The sequence below is a fragment of the Leptopilina boulardi genome, unplaced genomic scaffold, assembly GCF_019393585.1.
Source record: "Leptopilina boulardi isolate dan_hultmark-lab unplaced genomic scaffold, ZJU_Lbou_2.1 LbouV2_337, whole genome shotgun sequence".
NCBI lineage: Eukaryota > Metazoa > Arthropoda > Insecta > Hymenoptera > Figitidae > Leptopilina > Leptopilina boulardi.
The window spans coordinates 442,219-467,191 of NW_026137904.1; the positions used below are offsets into that span (position 1 = coordinate 442,219).

A 24,973-nucleotide genomic window follows, 5' to 3' on the forward strand; every position below is an offset into this window, starting at 1 on the left:
TTCTACTAATAGATTTTCCCCCGAAAAAAAGACTACAAGCAAAAATTGGACTATTTACAATTTTTTTTTTAATATTTAAATGTCAAATCACAATTCTAATGTCAAAAAAAAAGTATTTTCAAGAATATTATGCACATGAAGACATTAATAAATTTCATTCTTTGCCAATTTTTGTTCGTCTCATCAATTTGAAAAACAATCATTCACTCAATTATGCAAAAGATCTATAAAAAATCTCTTATTCATGAATAAATTAAAAATTTAATATAGAAATATTTTTCAAATTCAAATACAAAAGAAAATTCACTCACACAGTTAAACTGGAATGTTTGTTTCGTTCTTTTGGTATTTCTTGTTCCATTAATTTTATAATTTTGATACAATTTATCAAAATTTATTTAATTTATAAATAACGATGATAAATTATACAATTATATAATATGTAATTATTTATAATAAATAAGTAATTATACAATATTATATTGTATAATTATTAGGATAAAATACAGTGAAAGGAACAAAATTAAAAGAAAATAGAAGTTAGTCCGTTATTGGCTTTGTGTAGCTGCCGTTAAAAAATATATATATGTATATATATTACCTACTTTCGTTGAAATCATATTAAAAATATATCACTTATTCCGTTTGGTACAAAAAAAAGAAGAAAATTGTGCCCTCACATTATAAAAATATGACGAAACACACGTGTCAAAATAAAGACTATTTATGTGGCAGTTGATTAAATCTAAAGAATACTGAAACTATGCACTTTTCTTTAAATGCTCAGTACTGTTTATCTTAACAAAATCATATTTACTGGTTTTTTTTTAAATTTGTTCCTAAAGCATTGCCTATTGATCTAAAAATACCAGCTGTCCATACCTCAAATATTACTATTCGTTTGCATTTGCGACGAATCAATTGAATATCTTCTCTCTTGTTGTGTACTTTTAAGCCATTGTCTATGCTCACAAAGATAAGGATACAATGGTATCACCATTACACTTATATCATCAACAGATGCAATTGGCAATAATGTCTCGTCAGTTTCATCTGGATTTTCCGATTTTCCACGCCACATACGACCAATTAATTTCCCCCTTGCCGCTTGTACTAATTCTTGTGCTCCCATTGTTAATCTAAAATTATCCCAAAAAAATGAAATTTTAATTAAAAACCTAATTTCAAATTTATATTTAATTTAAATTAAATAAAGTAAATTAACCTATACTCTAGAGATGGTGTATCGGGAGCTAATGTTTTTCTAAGAATATTTGCAGCATCATTATCAGTGACAACATCCCATAATCCATCAGTAGCCATAATAACACAATCCCTTTCGCTTAAATTATAATCCTCTAATTGAAATGATTGAATTTCAGGTTGCGAGGATAAAAATGGTTTAATATTTACTCCTGTATTTACTGCCTTTAGGCCATGATCACCAAATCCCCTTGTCACTCCTATCGTTCTCATCAATCGACACTATCAATTTTGAAAAAAACAATAATAAAATCAATTAACAAATAATAAAAATAGAAAAAAAATATTCTCACCCTTTTTCCATTGCCGGAAATAAGTGGAAACCTTAAATCACGCTGAGTTAAAACTTTATAAGACCAGCCTGTCATATAAGGTTCCCTATATAAAATCATAGATCCCAAATCTTTTTGTAAAGGCCGTTTTCTAAATTCAAGAGAAGTAAAATGACCTTTTAATAAATCATTCCCCTTTAAATAACCCAATGCTCGAATACGATTTGATTCCGAATCTGGAGTATGATCTCTTGTTAAAGCTCGTTCACTATCGCCAAGAACCAATATTGCCCTAATTAAATGAAATATATTCAAAATTAATAATAAAGCCTAAATTATAATTCATTAAAAATTTATCAAAAATTAAAAAAAAACCTGGAATCCCCAGCACCAGCGGCATACAATCGTCCATTAAGAAATAAAATTGAAATCGCCGTACAACCACCACCTCCATTTTGAGCTTGAATTTCAACCATTTGATCCATTTGTCTATATGCTAATTCTATTGCGCCAATAACTAATTCTCTGCCTTTTACTAAATCATCTTCCTCCTCACTCAAAAGAATATTCTCCGGTATTGCGAGTAACCTCTCCTAAAAAGAAAAACAATTTTCCAAATTCCTCTCAAAAAAAAATTGAAATTATTTTTCTATTCTATTTCAATACTCACAATAATAACTCGATGAAGATATAATCTAGAAGTGAGTGCAACTTGATATCCGGCATGTCCATCAAACATGGAAAATATAACATAAGGTAATGATGTATTTGAATCGGATAATTTTAAGTCACCACGCGTTGCCGTTGCTTGATCTTCATTCCAGGTACTTTTACCTGCATTTATACATTCTGCATAACCAGCACACCAGGGTAAACGACTCAAATCTCGTGGAACCATTATCGGTCTAACACGATGATCAGCACTAACCTGTTTGTAAAAAATTAATTAAACCTCCCAACTCTATCATTAAAATAATCATTATAGTAATGTATATAGATTAATAATTTAAATTCCTACCTGTATTTCATCATTGGTAAGACCTAAAAAGCTGGGCCTACTATAAGGTTTACATTCCACTTCTAACACTAAATTTGAATTAATATAATCCGTAACTGCATCACTTTCTGAATCGTGAGGATATTGTAAACCCAATTCACTAACACCAACAGTGCTCATTAACGCAGATTTAAATCGGCTCAGCATATTGATAGGCTTATTTAAAAATGTTTTTCAATATGAAAACTTTAATGAAATGTTAAGTAAAATTCGATATGAGAATGTCAAATGAGGTTATTTACATTTAGTAGGTAAACAATTTTTAAAATAATTTATAAAACATTCTGATAAATACAAACCACGTGTAATAATCACTGTTCTTTATATATGAATAATCCTTTTTTATCTTATCACACACACACACACATAAACTAAACTTTTTTTTAGTTGTTGTTAGATTTTTATAGGTTAACTGTCAGCTGTCAGAGTTAAAAAATACTTTTTTCCTAGTCTAAAATTTACATACTTTTTTTGAAATTGTTGACGTTTCGTGTTTTATTGATATTTATAATCAAATAAATATCCATATCTCAATAATAGAGATATTTTCTTTAACTTTAAAAATTAAAACAACAAGAGGTTATTTTGACAAGTGCTGGCAGATCAGCTGCCACGGGGATACCAACTTCAAAAAACTAAATTCACGGCGGGAAAATTGAGACTATGTAAATTAAAAATATTTATTTTCATTTACAAATAAAACAATAAAAATGTTTTAAATAAACATATTTATAAATTTCTTATAAAAAATTATGTATTTACCTTTTAAATATCACTTTTGTTTACAATGAAAATTAAACGTCAATGTTGACAGCTCTGCGCGCACGTGCAAGTAACGCATGCGCATGATAAACGTCAATGTATGAGTTCATTTTTAAGGTTATGTTTATATAAATAAATAAATGTCAAAGAGTGTTGTGAATGATTTTTGTTTATCGTTTAATTAATTTAAGTGAAAAATTAAAAAAGATTGAGTGTAAGATTGTTTTTGCATTTATGCAATAATGTCTGAAAGAAGATCAAAAATGAAACCTCCACGAAGATCTAGTCAGGTAATGATTTTTAAAATACTTTTTCCATTGAGTTATAAATTTATATTGTTTTAAAAAAACAAAATAAAAATATATTTTTTTAATAAAAATAAAGATACTTTTTTGTAATATTATAAATTATCCTTTTTTTCAATAATTTAATCTCAATTTTGGAAGTGTTTTCTAAATTTTTAAATAACATTTTTTATTCTAATTATGATTCTTTTTTTAGGATTCTGAATCAAGTTCCAGTTCTGAAAGTACTTCCTCAGCATCCTCAGAAGAGGAGGAAATAGATGCACGTGATTTAAAGTCGATTAAAGAATATTTGAATGATCGTCGAGAACTTGCTTCACAACTTTTTAAATCAGTTAAACTTGAGAAAATTCGTATGATGTTGCCTCAAACATTAAAGGTATTTATTACTTGAAGTTTGAAAAGAAATGAACAAAATGTAATTTACTATTTTTTTGATAGAGCTTGAATTTATATGATCTCGAAGAATACTGTGGAAACGAATTAAGTGGAATGTCGAGAAAAAGAATTCTTAGCATTATAAATGGTCAACGAATGGCGGAATCTTCAGATACTGACGAAACAGATGATTCTGGTAATATTTTGTTTTTCTTAAATTAGAAGAAAAACATTTAAGAAGATTTTACTATTATTATTATTAAACAAATCAAAATAAAACATTAAAACAAAAAAAAAATATAAAAATAGTTGAAGAATTTAAAAATAATTTGAAAACAAATTTTTTTATTTACAGGGCCTTCGCTTGAGATAATATCAGACACTGAGGAATGGTTAACAGACGATGACGTTGTGATAAAAGAAGAAAATACATCTGACAAATCAAAGCGAAAAAAACAGACGGACAAAGTAAAAGGAAAATTAAATCCCCAGTCGAAAGATAAAACAAAATCGAGTAAATCAACTATTGTTAATCAAGCAAAAACTAAAAAATCAAGTGAAATTAATGTTAAAATTGAAGGTGAAAAACCAGAAGCAAAAGAAGGAGAAAGTCTTCTTGATCTTCTTGAACTTGAAATGAGAGCACGAGCAATCAGGGCCTTAATACGCAAAGAAGAAGACATTATACCAAATAAAAATACCGTAAATACAAGTACATCTAAAAATAATTCAACTACAACATCAACAACAAATGCAAATGCATCGACCAGTAAATATGTAGTTCAAGAAATGCAACAAATCAGTGTCACACTAAAACAAGGAAGTGGATTAGACGATGACGTTATGTTGGTTATTCAACCAGCTCCGACTATAGAATTATTGTCAAGTGAAAGCGAAACAGAAAAAGAAAAGAACGAAAAAGAAGAGCAAGAACAAAGAGAAAACAAAAAATTAGAAAATGAAACGAGAAAAGAGAATGAGACAACAGAGAAATCGAACGATGAACAAAATCAAGAAAAAGGCGAGTATAGTAAAAGAATAAATAAAAGACTGGAAAATGAACGAGGAACCGAAACTACTCACAGTACAAGTACAATTGGCGATGAACCAATAGAAATTCCCGATGATGAAGATATAAAATTAGAGGATGATTCATCGAATAATAAAAAAATGAAAAAATTACCAAAATCATCCGAGAATATTGAAAAAATTCAATCTGATCAAATTACTGAAATTGATCACACTGAAAAAACAAATCAATTCCCAGCTAAATCTCCCGATCATTCAAATAAACTAGACGAAAAAGCACCGAAAATTATAGATGAATTAAAAATAAATAAATTGGAAGAAACTAAAATTGATGAAATTGAACAGAAGAAAAATTCCGATGAGGAGAAAATAGAATTAGAAAATACAAATTCAGAATTAAAATGTGCCGAAAGTGAAAAACAAAAATCCCCTGAAAAAGAATTGGAAGATGGTGAATTAGCTTCCGACAGTGATTCAACAGAAGACACAGAAATAATCCAACGAAACAATAAAAAAGGTACAAGCAAACAATTTAGAAAACGTAGAACAAAAAATTCTCCAAAAGAAATTGAAAATTCAGAACAAAGTGATGTGATTAAATCGGATGATGATTCTAAATTATGCAAGAAGATTAAAGACACTATTAATTCTCAAAATTTAGAGAATGAAAATAAACAAAATCTCCCTGAAATATCTGACAAAAAAGAACAAATTGAAATTAAACAAACACAGCCCGTTGAGGGTGAAAAAAATCAAGACGACATGGAGGAGATCATTGATCTCGATGATTATCCCGACGATATGGATGATTTAGACAATAATCAAGAGTCAAAAATTCCAAATTCCACATCCGCAAATTCGATGGATTCAAAAAATGATAATAAAACAGAGAAATCAAGTAATGAGAAAAGTGAACCTCAGGAAACATGGGCTTCTCGTTATTATAATACAGATGACGTTCAGAATGTAATCAAAGAATCGAAAATACAATCAGAAATTCGTAAAAGATTACGTGAAAGACAACGATTGAGTAAATTGACTAATTCACCAAATGCAAATAAAACGGAAAGTAATTCACCGAGTGATATTAAAATTGAGGAAGCACAACAAAAACCATTGGGATCAGTTGAGGAATATTTAGCATTAAAAGCCGCAACTATTGCTGCTGCTGCCGCTGCTGAATCAAATGTCAATGAAAAAAATAAAAAATCACATCATCGTAAACGCGATAAAATTAAATCACATAATTCAACTAAGAAAAAATCCAAGTCTGATAAAAAATCATCAAAAAATGATGAAGAAAACTTTGTAAAAACAAATGCAAATTCAAATATTGAATTAAAATCCAATTAAAATATTTTATACGATTTTTATCTTCAAAAGTATTTGTGAAAAATGAAAATAAAGTCGTTTTTTTTGCTGAAAATTGTCAAGAGAATTTATTTCAATTTGATAAATTTTGTCTTTTCAATTGATAAACAAAAAAATTATGTTTGCAAAATTTTATTATTAATTTTGCTTTTGAAAATTATTTTTTTATGATTTGCATTAAAAAAAAATCTAAATTATCGACCAAGAATAAGGAACAAACTGAAAGTTTGCATTTATGGCTTTCTTCTCATAAAATTTAACGATGTAGATCATTTTCAAATATATAGTTTAATTGAAAGGAAAGTTTTGAGTTGCGTGTGACGAAAAAATCTACATAAAATAACGAATCGTAAATCGATCAAAAATATATGTTCCTGATTATGCAGTTAGACATTTTAGTGCACATATTATGTGTATCCTATAAATGTCCAACTAGCATAATATACAAAATGTACCCTAATAAAATGTTTGCATAATACTTAAAACGTAATAATTTAATTTAATTCTAATTATAATTCTGTTAAATAAAAATTTTTGTTAAATAAAATTGCCTTTAAAAAATAGAACAATTTTAATTAAACACATTTTTTTTTATATTTCTTCATTTAATTATTATTGGAAATATTTATCTTAAAATTACATTTAAAAAAAAAAAATTATTTACAATACTGAAAATTGTATTTTTTAAAAATGTTTACTGGCCGCGGATTTTTTTTTATTCTTAATATTATATATGTGGTCTTATTTTTTCACAATCAAATTTATCAAGTTCGAAAGCGACAATTTTGGTTATTTTTGATTTTACCATTTCAATTATTTCATTTTCCCATTTTTTTGAAATCCATGTGGCTAGAGACGATGCTAATGAATTAAATGGCGATAAACCTGTTACATTAATCGTAATTTGTCCATAGTTTACAATTTTAAAATATTCCATTTTTGTTTTACATGGTTTTGAATTATAATCAACTGAAACTTTTCCCTCTATTGATATTCCGTCAATTTTCGCCGATATCACACCATCAAGTTTTATAATTCCAAATTTCAACTAAAAAAAAATTTTTTAATTCAACAATTATCGTTTAATTAAATAAAAAAAATTAATTTTGTAAAACTCTAAAGGAATATTAATATTAATTTTTAATATTAATAACGTACTTTATATTGATTATATTCAATTAAAGCCTTGGTTAGTCCAAAACCACAGGATGCTGAAAATTTGAGGCCATCACGATCAAGAAGAGCATCCGTTGTTCTCATAAGAGTTGTTATGTCACTAAAATTATTTATCATTTGGTTAATTAATGAATCTTGTTTTATTTTTTAAAAAATAATAATTTCAACTACCTGAAATAACCATCTGTTGTTGTAAAACGACCATTTGTTTCAAAAATACCAGAACCAACTTTAAATTTTTGATCGATATTTGGAATTTTTATCATTTCATTGTGATTTTTTTTTAAATGATTTATAATTTCTTTTAAAACAAGATCTACAATATGATTGATATATGATTGAAAATGAAATGAATTTGAATAAGGCTCATGTGCTGATAGGCCATTTTGATTTTTTTCATCAGTAGAAATGATAAATTTCGAAAAATAAGGAATTGTAATTTTTTTAAAGAACTCATCGATCATACAAATTTCTGCACGTTTTTGTATTTCATCTTCCACTTGTATTGGAATATTCCAGCTGTGAAAAATATTCATTTTTACTTTCATTACTTTTATTTTTTTTTTTTTTTAATTCTCACCTCTCGTTATTATTTTTTATTAAAAATATATCGCAGTATTGAAATGTTCTCGTATCCTGTTTGTAAATTAAAAAAAAAAAACTTGTTTAATAAATTAAAATAAATTACTAATTAAATTTTTAATTAAAATTGATATTATTCATTATTATACTCGCCTCTAATTTTGCAGTGCCAAGTACTTGATAATAAGATGCTTTATCAATTCTTTGAGATTGTTCCACAGAATTGTCGACAATTAAGTCTCCTGATTGCAAAAATTTTTTTGGTTGCTAAATATTATTTTAAAAAAATCCCAATTATAATTTAATAAAAAAAATTTTAAATTCCCTCCTACCTTTAAAAATAATTATTGTATCATTCAGAAGAATATCGACTAATTTTGTATTTGAATAAGTGAAAACACGAAATTTGTCCATTGAAAACAAAATAGTTAATTCACCTTTAGAAATTCGAACATCAGTACCATTTGACATATTTATGTCAAAATCCCATACATTATGGCAGTCTAATAAAAATAATGTTTGAATTAAAAAAATATTTTATTTTGTTTAGAAAGAAAAAAAAAAAAATTTTCTCTTGAAAATATATGTGATTTTTATAAAATCATTTTTTGAGAAAAATTGTGATAAAAAGTAATTTTTGGCAAAAAAAGGAAAAAAAAAATGATAAGAAATTTGTGAATTGTTACAAAGATCGTATTTTTGGGAGTTAATCTGTTTGAAATTAAGGAGGGTGCCTGAAACATCGAAAGTGCCAATCACATGCCACTTCAAACGCCCGTATATAGAAGGCCCTTCTAATCATCCAGATCGGTCTGAATCAAGCGTCAATCAATTCTTCTCGTTGTGCAAACTAATCGAATAGAAACCGAGTGTAGAGGTGAATTTTATATAATCCTTTGTAAAGTCATATCTATATTTTTTGTTCAATTTTTTGTCACTTGAATAATCATGAAAATAAATATATCAAAAAGTAGCTAAATTTTTTCTTTAAAAATAAATTTAAAGAATTCAAAATTTATTAATAAAATTTTGGTTTGTAAATTTTTGTCTTTTTTTTGAAAGTAATTAAAAATTCTTTTCATAATCAAAAAAAGGTTTCAATATTAATAAGTCTTTTTAACGTAAAGTGCAAATATTTACATTTTTTAAAATGTATCATTCGCAAATTTTTTTATATTTCTATACCGTAACATGAATAACCCTTTCTGATTTTTCTACTCTTGCATCGCACGAATTTACATTGCTACATTTTTTTTTTTACAGAAATGTCATTTTCTTTCATGCAAATTTATTTTTTAATTGATGGAAAAAAATAATTTGTTATAAGAAACGAAGATAAATAATTTTTTTACTTTTTTAAAATGAAATTTAAAAATTAATTTTTTAAAATTAAAATTAATATATTATTAAGTTATTAGAATAATTAATTTTTTTTTTGGAAATAAAATTTTTTTTCTCAATTGAAATTATAGATATTCTTGTCTTAATATGTAATAATTGATATTCTCAATAATTGAATGTTATTTTTTTCTAATCATATATAAGAGGAGAAAGTTTTTAGTGTAATAATTTATTTGTTTCATTTTGTTTATCACGCGCAGGTGAAATTATTAGGAATTTCAAATGTGTGTATTTTCAGTGGTAACGAGAGTGTAATTATTATAAATAAATTGTGTTTAACTCTTTTTCTCTCTCTCTTTTGAATTTATGAGTTCCCCTCAAGGAATATTCGCGATAATATATATAATAAATAAAATGGATCTCTGATTGGATTTAAGGTGAAAATCTCTCTCCTCAAAAGGAAGGAAAGAGAATATTTAGAAAAAGAAAAATTTTTCCTAAACGAATGTATAACAGAAATCACGAGTTGCTTTATGAGTGTAATTACATGCTTATAAATGTATATAATCGTGTATATATATATATATATATAATACCTATAAACACACGAATAATAATCTCACTAGAATATGGTGTCTAATGAAATTGCCAAGTCTTATGCGATCAAGGAAGTAGGTGCGTCTAATATGAACACGTAATCGGAATGCACCTCTGAATGCCTTAACTGGCGCATTATTTTCTATGGTGTTAATAATTCCACCATTACGACATATTTTATTCACTCAAATTGTAATTTAAAAAAAAAAAAAATTTATAACAACTTTTCTCTTAAATGAAAATTATAAATATATTTTGAAAAATTATTTTTTTTTTCTTTCCATAATTAATATTTCAATGAAAAATAAAAATTAATAATTACTTGATTTTTATAATACTATTTTCTATAGAATCAAAATTTTAATTTAATTTATTTCTTGAAAATTTATAACAATGAATTTGAAAAATATTTTTTTCCTATTTGTTCAATTTTTTTTTTTTTTCTTAAAGAAAATAAGACTCACCAATTTTTTCTAATGATGAGAAAACTAATGGCAGTGAGAATATAAGAAGAAAATAAAGTATCATTTTTAATCTGTGAAAAAAGTTTATTATTAAATAATTTAATATATTTTTTGTAATAAATTTTAATTTAATTTATAATTATAATAATAAAATAATAATATTAATAATAAAAGTAATAATAATAGTAATAATACTAAATCATTATAATAAAAAAGAAATTAATTCTGCTGTGGAAAATATTTACTTTTCAATTACTTATCAGTCGCTATGCAGATTAAATTTTTTTCTACTACGTCACTATAAATATATTGGAAGTATCAATTTTCAACAATTTGTATAATTATGATTTATTTTAATTTTACTGCAATTATTTATTTATAAAATAATAAGACATAATTTTCTATGTAAAAAATAGTAGACAAATAAATAAATAAAAATAAATAAATTATATAATTTGAAAAAAAAATTTAAATAAGAATTTAAAAAAATGTATAAAATTTTTTAATTAAATTTTCTTAAAATTTATTAACTTTTGTTTTGGATTTTTCAGTTTAGAAAAAATAAAATTTTTTTATGAGGAATGGAATTCATATACAACGTTAAAAATATCTGATTGCAAATATATATATATATATATATATATATATATATACAGTGTGAGAAAAAAAGAGAGACACAACTCTCTGAAAAATGAGTCGAGCTAGAACATCCAATTACTTTTATTTATAATTATATATACACTCTCACCTTTAAAGTAATAAACTGTTTTTAATACTATATATATAAATTTTACATTTTAACTTAAAAAATACAAAAAAAAAATATTTAATTAATCTTTAATTATTTTTTCCAATAATATTTTACAAAAATATTTTCTAATTTGTAAAAATTAAGTCTGTACTATTTTAGTTATTATTACTATTATTTTTTTTTTAATTATTATTATTATTAAAATTAATTATTTTTAAAAATCATATCCTTCAATTATTTTTCCTATTTTTTATTATTATTTTTATCTAACAAAAATGGAGGCAAATATAGAGTAAAATTTACGCACCTTAAAATTTGTCACACTTTCCGCGACAGAATTATCAATTTATTTGTGAATTTGTGATAAAATCAAAGATGTTTTAAATATAAAGTGTGAGTACCAATATAGATATATAAACGTTGCGTAAAAATCACAATAAAAAAAAAAAAAATGTAAAAACACTTCACGATGCTGTCACGCTTAAGCAAACTATTTGTTTCCTTACAATGAACTCAATCTATATATCTGACATTCGACAATGAGCATTGTGACTCATTTAGAAGCTATAATATATATCTACTCCGACGAGGTTAGTGTCAAGAGAAGGAAACGACATTGATAAAAGACTCATCTATATCAACATATATAAAGATTTGAAAAATAAACAGAAGCTGAGAAAATTTCATTTTAAATTTTTTCGAATATATTATCGCTCAAAGACGATAAAAAAAAAAGTATATATTTTATCTCAATTCTTTGTTTTGCCCAATTTTTGAAATAAAAAAAAAATTACCATAACAAGAGATCGATAATAAAAAGAAAAATTTAGAATCATCTAAAAAAAAAAAAATCATGTTCAAAAAGGGATAAGTTGAAAATCCTATGTGAAAAATATGCAGGATATGTTGATAGTAGGCAACCCGATTTACACGAATCCATGAAAAAGACATTGCGGCTGCATATCAAGATATGTACTATATCTTTATGCTCTTCCGAAAACTACTCTTCTTTTGCGATAAGAAAATTTAAAAAAAAAAAAAAAAAAATGTCGAAAACTTAATCGTCAACCAAATAGGCAAACAAGATAAAATCATTTTTTCTCCTTTTAAAGAAAAATTTAATAATAATAGTAATAACTATACTAATAGTAATAATAATAGTATACTAATAATAAAAAAAAAATTTTTTTAAAAATAATAATAAAAAAAAAAAATAAAAAAAAAAAATAATAATAATAATAAATTTACATTTAATAAATAGTTAATATTTACAATTCGGTATTAAAATTTAATAATAATAGTAATAACTATACTACTACTACTAATAATAATAATAATAATAATATACTAATAATAAAAAAAAATAATAATAATAAATTTACATTTAATAAATAGTTAATATTTATAATTTTGGTATTAAAAAAAAAAATTGAGTAACATTTTTTTAAAAAAAAAAAAAAAATGTTTTTAATTTTTTTGTGATAATTGAATTGAAAGGACAATATGTAGATGATAACAGTTGTGTGAATATTTATTGTTTATAGCGCAAAATTGTCAGTAGTATGTGTTTCATTATAAATGAATAAATGAAATCAGTTGCACCAATTTAGTGGATCGTAATTTTCGACCGAAGCATGCAAGGGGTATACGATTCCGTTTTAATCTTCACAGAAACGTGCCATAAGACATTAATGGGTTGTAAAAGCAGGTCGCGTTTTCTACGTGTAAAAATATCGTTAAAAAAAAAAAGCCCTGAAATAAGCGACGATAAAAGAATTTACCCGCAGTGTAATTAAATCCACGTGGAGGAGGGGGGGGGGGGGTGATACGAACCAATACCCATTAGTCTAACACATCGTCAAAAAAAAATGGGGGGGGGACCACATACTTAATTATAACTGTTATTATTTTTATTATTACTATTATTATCACTGTTATTTTTACTATTATGATGATTTATTATATTGTATAAAATTATATAATATATTATATTATTATTTTATTATTATTATTATTACTATTATAAAATATAACATTATTAATATTATATTTTATGAAAAGAAATTTTTTTTTTCAAACTTTCCTCGCGTAGGATTTTCATTTTTTTTCCTCCTCCTCTTTTATAGAAAATTACTTCTTACACAATGATTAAGAAATGTGATACACGTTTCATTTTCTTCGAGTAAAAGGCTGATTCATGAAAAAGATAAGCTTGTTTTCTTCATGTCAATGTTCTTCGAAAGCCTCTCTCTCTCTCTATATATATATATATATATTTTGCAATATATATGCAATATTTTATATACTAATTAATTAATAATTTTATTTAGCATAAATAAACATTAGCATTTTTGTTTTTTAATTTTATAATTAATTGCGTCTAATTATTTAATTATCCACTGTTTACACTTAATTAGATTTAGAGATAATATTATCGAACGATTAAAATTTAAATTATTTATAATTAAATCTAAAAAAAAATACCAAAAATTAATTATTAAATGAAAAATATTTTTTTTTCTAATCAAAATAATTTTTGTTATTTAGAAATAAACATGTTTTATCTTACCATGAAGTAGAGGACTATGTATAATAAACTGTAACTCACCTGAAACAAAAAAAAAGAAGAAACAAGTTAGAAAAGTCATACAAAAATAATTATATTTTAAATGAAAAAAAAATTTATTTCGTTTAAGTTAATATTTATTTAATTATTTGAATCAAAGAAATTTTTTTTCCACTGTAACAATAATAATAAAATAAAAAAAAAAAAAAAATGAGTAATTTAGGGAAAATTTGAAAAGTGTTCTCGCGGATAAATGGATGAATATATGTAAACAACTAATTAGAATAATTAATATAATTTTCAAGTTATGAAAATGCGGTAAATTGCTTTATTTTCCATATATATATATATAATCATTGGAGATAAGTTTCCACAAGCATCAAAAACATATTTGTAAATTGCATTCAGAAATTGCTCGCACGTTGCGTATCATATGTTGCATTATACACGCTCCACCTATAAACTCGGGAACTATTAGAGCGCATAAACTGCACAACTTAGTGTTACACAAACACATGCATGTAATTAACTCAGCTTACAACAAAGTTTAGAATAATTTTTTTTTTTTCAATTTTTCCCCCTCAAATTAATTTCCAATATTTACATGCAATTTGTATAATACAAATAATAAAAATTTCCCTATTTACTCCATTTATGTAAATATAATAATTTTATACAAAGTATTTTACAGGGTTTTTTTTTTTTTTTAAATAATTTTTTGTTATTTTTTTATATAAAAAATATATATAAATATATACAGTTGGGAAAAAAAAGGTGAAATAAATATGTGTGACAAGTTGTAACAGGTACGACTAATGACGATTGACCAATTCCGTCTCACCTCCGTAGGTTACAAAAAGAAGGGGAAAAAAAAATTAAAGCAATAACTAGATTAATACAGAAGTGAATGTCTACATAAATTCATTAAGGCTTTATCATTTTTATAATATGTATTTATCAACTTAGACTCCTTTCATTGCACAAGGTTTGGTGTGTGAAACTTGTTGCAATGCATAGAGATTTACAAACATTTTTAATGTCAAGTTTAGAATATTGATTGGCTCCAATTGACGTCATTAATGAACTAGTCAATTTTCATATATGGTTCAATATACCTATGTGTGGTGTAATTTTTGCTAACGGTTTAAGAAATTAAAAAAAAAATGTAAAATTATCGTCTGACTAAAATTGAATTTTTCTACTTAAAAAAATAATGTAAAGACAATGTTTTGTTCTACTGCAACTGATTTACTATTGTCTGGCTAAAACTGTTTTTTTCTACTGATTGTAAAAATAAGGAAAGTTTACTTTTACTACTGGGACCAAAAATTCAGTTATGTATGACTAAAATTGAGTAATTTTACTGATATAAAATCAGAAGTTGGAAATTTTCTGTCTGACTGAAAGTGACTTTCACTACTGGTACCAAAAATTCAGTTATGTCTGACTAAAATTAAATTATTTTACTGATATAAAATCAGAAGTTGGAAATTTTCTGTCTGACTGAAAGTGACTTTTACTACTGATAACAAAAACTATAACTGTAAACTGACTGTAAAAATATGGAAAGTCTGACTGAAATTTACTCTTACTACTAGTATCAAAAATCCAGTTATGTCTGACTAAAATTGAGTAATTTTACTGATATAAAATCAGAAGTTGAAAATTTTCTGTCTGACTAAAAGTGACTTTTACTACTGATAATAAAAACACAAGAGTTCAGAAATGTTCTGTCTGAACAAAACATACTTTTACTACTCCACATCAAAATTTTGCGAATTTTTTTTTTATTATGTCTGACTGAAACTGAATTTTTCTACTGACTGTAAAAATATTAAAAGTCTGACTAAAATTTATTTTTACTACTGGTACCAAAAATTCAGTTATGTATGACTAAAATTGAGTAATTTTACTGATATAAAATCAGAAGTTAGACCTTTTCTGTCTGACTGAAAGTGACTTTCACTACTGATAATAAAAACTGTAACTGTAAATTGACTGTAAAAATATGGAGAGTCTGACTGAAATGTACTTTTACTACTGGTACCAAAAATTCAGTTATGTATGACTAAAATTGAGTAATTTTACTGATATAAAATCAGAAGTTGGAAATTTTCTGTATGACTGAAAGTGACTTTTACTACTCAACATCAAAATTTGAGTTTTTTTATTTTGTCTGACTGAAACTGAATTTTTCTACTGACTGTAAAAATATTAAAAGTCTGACTGAAATTTACTTTTACTACTGGTACCAAAAATTCAGTTATGTCTGACTAAAATTGAGTAATTTTACTGATATAAAATCAGAAGTTAGACATTTTCTGTCTGACTGAAAGTCACTTTTACTACTGATAATAAAAACTGTAACTGTAAACTGATTGTAAAAATATAAAAAGTCTGACTGAAATTTACTTTTACTACTGGTACCAAAAATTCAGTTATGTCTAACTAAAATTGAGTAATTTTACTGATATAAAATCAGAAGTTGGAAATTTTCTGTCCGACTGAAAGTGACTTTTACTACTGATACTAAAGACACAAAACCTTGAAAATATTCAGTCTGAACAAAACATACTTTTACTACTGAAAACAAAATTTTCACAAATTTCTGAATTCAGTCTGACTAAAACTAACTTTTACTACTGATTCTAAAATCACTTCAAAAATTTTCTGTCTGAACGAAACATGCTTTTACTACTAAAAATAAAAATAGGTTCTACTCCAATAAAACCTTATCTACAAAAAATTAAACTATACAGTTTTTATGAAAATTTTCTATTATTGTTTACAAATTTGTTTACAAATATTGTCTCACTTTTTCCAACAAGTACAAATCCACACACATATATATATATAAAGTGCAACAGTATATCCTTTCCCTTTTTTCTACTAACGCGAATTACGCGATTTTCGAGTAAACAGAAGCCATATAGCCCAGTGTTGTTCAGAATTTCAGGACAATAGTAATAATATCGTAACAGTTCGTGATCTTTTCATGAATAAACAAACAAATCGACATATGAACGTGACATACTGTGTTGAACGTAGGATCTGTTTGAAACATTCAATTCAGATTCATGTAGTTCGTTCGTGCGTTGATGTGAAAATCCGAGGATTTTCAATTGCTCTTGGTTTCGAAAAAATAAAAAAAAAAAAAAAAAAAAGCACACAAGCTTTTTGACTCTCGGCAAATAAAAAAAAAAAATTGGATAAAATAAATCCAAAGTGCAAAAAAAAAAGTTACAATATCACAGAAGAAAATATTTATTATTTTATCTAACAATGAAAAATATTTCAATTTTATGCTACACAAATATTTGTTAAATATTAATATTTGTCAATGTAAATAAATTTTTTTTCTCCAATATTTGAATTTTTTTTTTTTTGAAAAAAATTAATAATTGTATTTATTAACAGTGTGAATATAAAAAAATGAAGGGGAAAAAAGTGTCTATATATAATTTTCAAGTTTTAGGACGAGTAACTTTCATAAGAAACATAATTCTACACAAGAGAACTTAAGAAAACTTCTCAGGGTACCTATAGTAAATGTTGATCATAAAGTTTAGCAAGTTTGTTTAATTTGAGAACACTGAATTGATTCTCGCAAGTGAGCTGTTTCAACAGTGAGTTAAGACACTGTGTATGTCAATATTTTACTCCGTCGACCTTAACTGGGTGAATTAAATTTCCAAACACTTGTAAATAATTCAAAATTTAATAATCCACTTTTATCGAACTGAAAATAAAAAAAGGGAGAAAAAAATTTTATCTTTACTGTCTGAAGAATTAGTAAAAAAAAAATTTTTACTTAAATTAGTGTCTCACTTTTTGCTTTTGAATTAAATAAATTTTTGCTATTATATATTTATTAAATTAAAACTCTCTAAATTTTAATTAGTGATAATTCTTTTTGAAAATTTTAATTAGTAAAATTTTTCACCAATTTTTTAGTAAAATATTACTAAAAATTAGTATAATTACTATTATAGTAAAAAAAAATTTACTGTAACTGAAAATCAAAAAGTGAGTCACTATTTTTTTAAAAAAAAGTGCTAAAAACTAAAAAGTTGCTAAAAGTTTTGGTGGAAAATAACTAAAAATTAGTAAAAATAATTTTTATTAATTTAAATTGAACGAATTCGTACTAATTCAAATTTAGAGAGTACAATAATTAATTATTATCATTATTAATTAACTATTTGAATAAACGAAATAATTTTTTCTCTATACTCTCACAGAAAATTAAAAGGCATTAAAATAAGCTGCACTCTCTAAATCTGAATTAGTAAAAATGTTTACTAATTTAAATTAGTGACTCACTTTTTGCTTTAGAATTAGTTAAATTTTACTAATTGTTAGTAAAAGTTACTAATAATTAGTAAAATTTTACTAATTGTTAGTAAAAGTTACTAATAATTAGTAAAATTTTACTAATTGTTAGTAAAAGTTACTAATAATTAGTAAAATTTTACTAATTGTTAGTAAAAGTTACTAATAATTAGTAAAATTTTACTAATTCATAAGCAAAAAGTGAATCACTAATTCAAATTAGTAAACACTTTTACTAATTCAGATTTAGAGAGCAACGCTTATTATTTTAATCCAATTTTGCTTATTTTAATTCATTTTGATATTAAAATAAGCAAAATTGAATTAAAATAATAATCGTTGCAGCTTATTTTAATATCTTACAATTTTCTGTGCTCTAAATTTTTATTAGTAATTTCTTTTTAACTAATTTGAATTAGTGACTTACTTTTTGCTTCTTAATGAAGTGAATTTTACTAATTACAAAAAAATTTACTATGAATTAGTAAAATTTAAATTAAATTGTTAGTAAAAGTTACTAATAATTAGTAAAATTTTACTAATTCATAAGCAATAAATGAGTCACTAATTCAAATTAGTAAACACTTTTACTAATTTAGATTTAGAGAGCAACGCTTATTATTTTAATCCAATTTTGCTTATTTTAATTCATTTTGATATTAAAATAAGCAAAATTGAATTAAAATAATAATCGTTGCAGCTTATTTTAATATCTTACAATTTTCTGTGCTCTAAATTTTTATTAGTAATTTCTTTTTAACTAATTTGAATTAGTGACTTACTTTTTGCTTTTTAATGAAGTGAATTTTACTAATTACAAAAAAATTTACTATGAATTAGTAAAATTTAAATTAAATTGTTAGTAAAAGTTACTAATAATTAGTAAAATTTTACTAATTCATAAGCAATAAATGAGTCACTAATTCAAATTATTAAACACTTTTACTAATTCAGATTTAGAGAGCAACGCTTATTATTTTAATCCAATTTTGCTTATTTTAATCCATTTTTTTAACTAATTTGAATTAGTGTCTTACTTTTTGCTTTTTAATAAAGTGAATTTTACTAATTACAAAAAAATTTACTATGAATTAGTAAAATTTGAATTAAAATCAAAAAAATTTTGTATTTAATAAAATCAGAACTAATAATATTAAAGCACTAGTTGAACTTTCACTCTCGCAGAGGTAGGTTTAAATACATTTACATTTATAAATAAACGTCCGTATGACGAATCGATTAGTTTTGTTATCACCCAGAGATTTATATCTCGTTTTAGTATTCATAGGTATATATTGAAACTTAAAACTATATATATATATATATTTTGCAGGGAATAAACGAGGAGAAATTTCATACTACTATAGAGAAAATTGAACAATCACCCCTCGTATTCCCCGTTGGCATTGCCGGAAATCATAGTTTCACGTTTGCTATATATATATACATGTCGTAACATTGTACTTCAATTTCTATAGACATATGGGCACTTGACGTAACTTTGTTATACCCCGACTTTATACTAGCAGGATAAACGTGAAAGGCTTTAAAGGCCTTCGATTCTTCCCCACGAGTTTCCTGTCTTTCGAGCATGATTAATATCATCCATTGTGACAAGAGATATTCTTGAAAAGTCGCGTTCCTTTTCTTCCAAAAAAAAAAAAAAAAAAAAAATCCACACTCACCTGCGCAAAGTAATCACTTTTCCCCAACTTTTCATATTCTATATATCTATATATATATTTTTTTTATATATAACATCTCTCTACGCTTCGAGAAAAATGTCCCACTAATAAATCATCCTCTTTTAATTACTTTAAATTGCTTTCTTTACATTTTTTTTTTTATTTTCTTTGTTTCGCAAAAGGTGTGAAAAAATTGATTGTTCTTTTTTTCAACCTAGAATAATGGTTATAAGGGAATTTTTTGAACTAAAACAGTAGAAAAAAAAATTTAGGGGCATTAAAATAAACTACACTGAAAAAAAATTAGTATTGAATCAAGAAAACCTATATCGTATTTTATATCAATATTTTCTTGAACCAAGAAATTTTTTTTAATTTGAAGTAAATTTTCTTGAATCAAGAAAATCTTTGATCAAGAAAATATTGGTATAAAATACGGTCAAGTACATAGATTTTCTTGATTCAATACTATTTTTTTTTTCTTTCAGTGTATTATCCAAAATTGGATTTTCTAAAAGAGCAAAAATTTTGCCTAGAATTTTTTATCATTTTCTTGAGAATGCTGACGAGGGGAAAAAAAATTATTGATCAATGATAAAAATATCCTTTTGCAATATATATCAGAATGTTGATTTGCATGGTACGCACGCATACTATAATAATTTTCATCGTGCAAGATCGAATATGAAAGGAAACATGCTTTGCAATCGACATATATATATATATATATACATATTTTCAATGTTCTATGGTAAATAGGAATTATAAAAAAAAATTTTAATATAAATACAGGATATGTATCCTGCTTTTAACTTGAACATAATTGAACTTTGATATACTAATCGAGAAAATTATTCTTTCTTTCACACTTTATAGGCCCTCGACTCCCCCCTCTTTTCTCCCTCATGCCACTAACCGGAACTTCCTGCTTTATTAAAATATATTATTACTCGATCTGGCAAATATATATATATATATATAGAGTTGTAAATATATCAACTTCTCATATTTCGCGTTTTCTATATAGATTATATTACAAAATGAATATTGTACTTTCTTTCTTTATTTCACAGATTTCTTTATAGGAAAAATTTTTTATAACACATTTTCTTTTATAAAAACTGTATTTTCTAACAAAATTTTTTTTATAAATTATCCTATAAAAATTATTTTTTCTAAAAGAATTTACAAAACAAATTATTGTTTATAAAAAAAAGTTTTTTTTTCTATAAAAAATTTCTATATTTTAAAAAACATTTTTATAAAAAAAAATCCGTTTAAAAAAAAATTCAATATAAATAAATGCTTTATATATTTGTAGGAAAAAAAAATGTTTTGTAGAAAAAATCTGTTGTAAAAAAAAATGGTTTTTTTTTCATAAAAAAATGTATAACTATTCCCATTTGGAGCGGAAATATAATTGAAGATATGATAATTAAAATGATGAAATCTTGTTTATATATCGAGCGCAATAAACTTATATTAGCCCTGATGGAAAAAAAATTTCTTAATGCTTCCATTTAACGTTTTTTTTACAAAGTTATAATTTCATATATTTTTTTTTTTTTTTAAATAACAACTTTAGAAATCTGTGTTATTCATTATATTTGTAATTTCAAATCATATATGAGTCATATATGCCTTGCAAAATTTGCGTAGGTTTATTTTTATATAACATTTTCTTTATTCAACATAACAATTTATCATAAACGTTGACATTAATTATTAATTATAATATTATAAATTTAATTCAATTAGTTTATTACCATACCGATGAGTTGTATTTAAATATTATCTACATTATTTATTAATCGTGAATATATATTTCAAAGAATTTATTACTAATGGTAATATTTATTATTATTATTATTATTATTATTACCTATTTTTACTATTATTATTATTATTATTATTACCTATTATTACTATTATTACTATTATTACTATTATTATTATTATTATTATTATTATTATTATTATAACCTATTATTACTATTACTATTATTATTACTATTATTATTATTATTACTATTATTACTATTATTACTATTATTATTATTATTATTATTATTATTATTATTATTATAACCTATTATTACTATTATTACTATTACTATTATTATTATTATTAATATTAAAAATAAAAAAATTTTGTTTTTCTATTTTATTTTTTAATATTATTATATATTAATATTTTCATTTCGGTGAATAGTAATAAAAATACGTTTCACATAATATGTTCTTTTTTTTCCTGCGGTCGCGCAATAAAAAACATTGCATTGTTAGCGAAAGAAAAATGTAGTTTATAAACGATGGGAAGCAAAACGAAAAAAAAAGGAAAGAAAAAAAAAAAAAAAAAAAAACGATGAAAAATGGGTCGAATATTTTGTGTTACGCGACTTTTCTTTATGATGTAGTTGAATAGAAACGCGTAATAGAAGCGTAATATATTCTTACGTCTTTCGTCGACCCGCCCGAGCGTTCACTTTCCTAGACACTATATACATAAGGAGATCATTTACGCCAACGGGAGACTTTCAGTTTCAACAAGAAGAAAGAGACTCTGCAGCACAAGCATCCAAACACATACATACAAAGGATGAGAGAGAGAGAGAAAGAATGTTGTTTTCGGAAGCGAATCGCTCGCCTGCTGTTCAAATATCCTTAGGGATGCTCCTCTATATAGCACGAATCATATAGATTTACAAAAAAACAGATTGTTTTCATTATTTTAAATTTGATCGAAAATAACAAAAAAAAAAATTTCTATCATTAGAAAGAAAAAGAAATAATATGAATTTTTCAAAAAAGAATTTCAGAAATATTTGTTTGATATTTTAGAATAATTTAAATAAGAAAAAAAGAGGAGAAAATTCCACGAAATATTTTGTATGAAAAAACAGACACTGAATTTTTATTTAAAAATTGTTATTCTATAAAAATTGTAAAAGTAGAAAAGTTTTGTAATGAATTTTTTTTATAAAGACAAACAACTATTTAGGAAAAAAAATAGTTATTGAAAGCTGTAATGTATATCTATTTATGAGAGTAACACCCAGGTGAGATTGTACTAAAGACCTTTCATTCAATATAGTTAGAGGCAAGTTAATGAGCAAACTTAACTGTAGGCGCGAGACATAAATTCTTCTCGAAAGTATTCCTCATTTACATGCGGAAAACTTGGAGAAATTTCGTAACATTAACCAATTAAATATGACTAAAACGAAAAAACGTCCTAAACGAAAAATTTCATATTTACCATTTTAGTGAAGGTAATTGAATAATAGAAATAGCTGTAAAAATTTTTTTTACTTATAATTAAAATTAAAAAAGAAAGAGATCGTCTTTATAAATAAAAAACACATTTCTTTATTCCATGTGGGGGAAAAAAAATACATCCAAAATTTTTATGAATACATTATTGGTGCTTTCTCGACTTATTTCTAGTTCGCACGGTTCGCTTTTTTTTCAATTACATCCGCAGGAAATTAATTATGTAACTAAGCTAAATCTTGCGAATTTATGACAAATTTTTAACATAATTAACTTTCTCTTAAAAAAGTTTTTCGATATCCATAGGATATATTAGAAATAATGATCCTTGTCTCCTATCTAGATTCTCATTTTTTTTTTTTTAATAATGATGTCCACCCCAGCTGATTTCACCACCAAGTCCATGATCCCAACCACCATGATGAGAATGTTCTTTAACATAAACTGGATATGGTTCCTTGACAACAACTGGTACTTTAACTGGATATGGAACATGTTTATGTACTTCAATGGGAACTTTAATTGGTACTTTCACTGGATATGGTACTTCAACTGGTACATGAACTGGTACTGGTACATGTACTGGATATGGACGATCAACTTTCACTGGTACTTTGACTTTAACTGGAACTGGCACATGTTTATCAACGTGCACTGGATATGGATGTGGTACTGGAATATGTTTTGTTATTGTCACTGCTTTAATATGATCTGTCTCAATATGTTCGGTATGACCTAATCCACCATCCAAACCCAAACCACCGGCAACAGCTAAACCACCATGATCACCCAATACATGATCCAATCCTCGTTTTGGTTTATCATCCTTTTTTATTTCCGGTTTTGTGTCCTTCTTTAATTTCTCCTCAGCGAATGCCACGGCCAATAGGCCGAACACGAGGATCACCTTAATACCAAGAAATTAATTATCTGTCATTAAAAAAAACTTCTATCCAATCAATTTTTTTCACCCTATTTTATTTTTCAATTACTCTGACAATACTTGTTAAAAGAAGGGAAAAAGATCGAATTAAATTAAAACAGGAGTTCAAAAAAAAAGAAACAATAATTTACACAATTCCAAAAACCATAAACAAATAAAATTAAATAATTGTAAATTGGTCCAAAAAAACAATTCGATAATTTGATTAGTCACAAATTTTTCCCCAAATTTTTTTAAGAAAATTAATATTTAAATTATTGGAAAATTAATTAAAAACAAGCAAAATTTTGTTTAGAAAAATCTAAATAAATAAAAAGGAATTTTGAATTAATTTTTCACTATTTGTAAAAAAAAATGAAAGAAAAAAAAAAACAAAAAAAGGTGCGCGTACTCCATGAGAATGCTAGATATGACGTCATTGGTTGTAAGTCTACTCACTGTCAGTTTAGCTGTGGTGCGCATGATAGTTATACTGAAATCCTCCGCATGCTGCCCTCGCTTTTATAAGGACGCTCAAGTCGAGCGCAACCAAAGAAATCGTTGCCCGGTAGAGGAAGAAATCACGAGCACACTGAACAACCGTCAAACTTTTATCCGGCATTTCTTCGACTTTCCTCTTTTTCATTATTTTCATTATATTTCTCCCTCTCTCTCTCTCTATCTATCTATCTCTCTCTCATCCAATTTCTTTTTCAAGCCATTCAATTTCAAGTTTCTATTTTTATAAACGTTTCCGTAGAATTTTAATATATAATAATAATATAATAATAATAATAAAATATAATATAATAAATATAATTATATAATATATAATATAATCAAATAG

The 24,973-nt window shown here is 24.9% G+C and overlaps 4 protein-coding genes across 4 annotated transcripts; 1 reads left to right on the plus strand and 3 right to left on the minus strand.

Annotated features, from left to right (window-relative positions):
• Nucleotides 1-525: 525 nt before the first annotated feature.
• On the minus strand, nt 526-3,226 carry LOC127285645 (protein phosphatase 1H). Its single transcript, XM_051311766.1, has 7 exons — nt 2,892-3,226; nt 2,554-2,748; nt 2,206-2,463; nt 1,911-2,128; nt 1,557-1,827; nt 1,226-1,485; nt 526-1,139 (listed from the first exon to the last, which is right to left on the minus strand). Exons 2-7 carry the CDS (start codon nt 2,737-2,739, stop codon nt 884-886), a joined length of 1,449 nt encoding a protein of 482 aa, XP_051167723.1. The 5' UTR covers nt 2,740-2,748; nt 2,892-3,226; the 3' UTR covers nt 526-883.
• A 196-nt stretch (nt 3,227-3,422) lies between these two features.
• LOC127285644 (myb-like protein X) lies at nt 3,423-7,006 on the plus strand. The gene is made up of 4 exons (XM_051311765.1): nt 3,423-3,644; nt 3,856-4,038; nt 4,101-4,233; nt 4,393-7,006. The coding sequence occupies exons 1-4, from the start codon at nt 3,597-3,599 to the stop codon at nt 6,417-6,419; spliced, it is 2,391 nt and encodes a 796-aa protein (XP_051167722.1). The 5' UTR covers nt 3,423-3,596; the 3' UTR covers nt 6,420-7,006.
• On the minus strand, nt 6,990-11,909 carry LOC127285648 (uncharacterized). The gene is made up of 8 exons (XM_051311770.1): nt 11,656-11,909; nt 10,598-10,668; nt 8,528-8,698; nt 8,349-8,437; nt 8,194-8,249; nt 7,785-8,132; nt 7,596-7,713; nt 6,990-7,485 (listed from the first exon to the last, which is right to left on the minus strand). Exons 2-8 carry the CDS (start codon nt 10,659-10,661, stop codon nt 7,165-7,167), a joined length of 1,167 nt encoding a protein of 388 aa, XP_051167727.1. The 5' UTR covers nt 10,662-10,668; nt 11,656-11,909; the 3' UTR covers nt 6,990-7,164.
• An 11,367-nt stretch (nt 11,910-23,276) lies between these two features.
• On the minus strand, nt 23,277-24,752 carry LOC127285650 (uncharacterized). Its single transcript, XM_051311772.1, has 2 exons — nt 24,586-24,752; nt 23,277-24,111 (listed from the first exon to the last, which is right to left on the minus strand). The coding sequence occupies exons 1-2, from the start codon at nt 24,607-24,609 to the stop codon at nt 23,566-23,568; spliced, it is 570 nt and encodes a 189-aa protein (XP_051167729.1). The 5' UTR covers nt 24,610-24,752; the 3' UTR covers nt 23,277-23,565.
• Nucleotides 24,753-24,973: the final 221 nt, after the last annotated feature.

Bases quoted from the DNA above. Each gene is read 5' to 3' on its own strand.
- LOC127285650 (XM_051311772.1), bottom strand. From the start codon at position 24,609: ATGCGCACCACAGCTAAACTGACA. The intron at 24,112-24,585 runs GTGAGTAGACTT...CTTGGTATTAAG, and splicing joins GCACCACAGCTAAACTGACA to GTGATCCTCGTGTTCGGCCT.
- LOC127285645 (XM_051311766.1), bottom strand. From the start codon at position 2,739: ATGCTGAGCCGATTTAAATCTGCGTTAATGAGCACTGTTGGTGTTAGT. The intron at 1,828-1,910 runs GTTTTTTTTTAA...TCATTTAATTAG, and splicing joins GCTGGTGCTGGGGATTCCAG to GGCAATATTGGTTCTTGGCG. The intron at 1,140-1,225 runs GTTAATTTACTT...GGATAATTTTAG, and splicing joins ACACCATCTCTAGAGTATAG to ATTAACAATGGGAGCACAAG.
- LOC127285644 (XM_051311765.1), top strand. From the start codon at position 3,597: ATGTCTGAAAGAAGATCAAAAATGAAACCTCCACGAAGATCTAGTCAG. The intron at 4,039-4,100 runs GTATTTATTACT...TTTTTTTGATAG, and splicing joins TGTTGCCTCAAACATTAAAG to AGCTTGAATTTATATGATCT. The intron at 4,234-4,392 runs GTAATATTTTGT...TTTTATTTACAG, and splicing joins TGACGAAACAGATGATTCTG to GGCCTTCGCTTGAGATAATA.
- LOC127285648 (XM_051311770.1), bottom strand. From the start codon at position 10,661: ATGATACTTTATTTTCTTCTTATATTCTCACTGCCATTAGTTTTCTCA. The intron at 8,699-10,597 runs GTGAGTCTTATT...TATTTTTATTAG, and splicing joins CTCATCATTAGAAAAAATTG to ACTGCCATAATGTATGGGAT. The intron at 7,714-7,784 runs GTAGTTGAAATT...AAATAATTTTAG, and splicing joins ACAACAGATGGTTATTTCAG to TGACATAACAACTCTTATGA.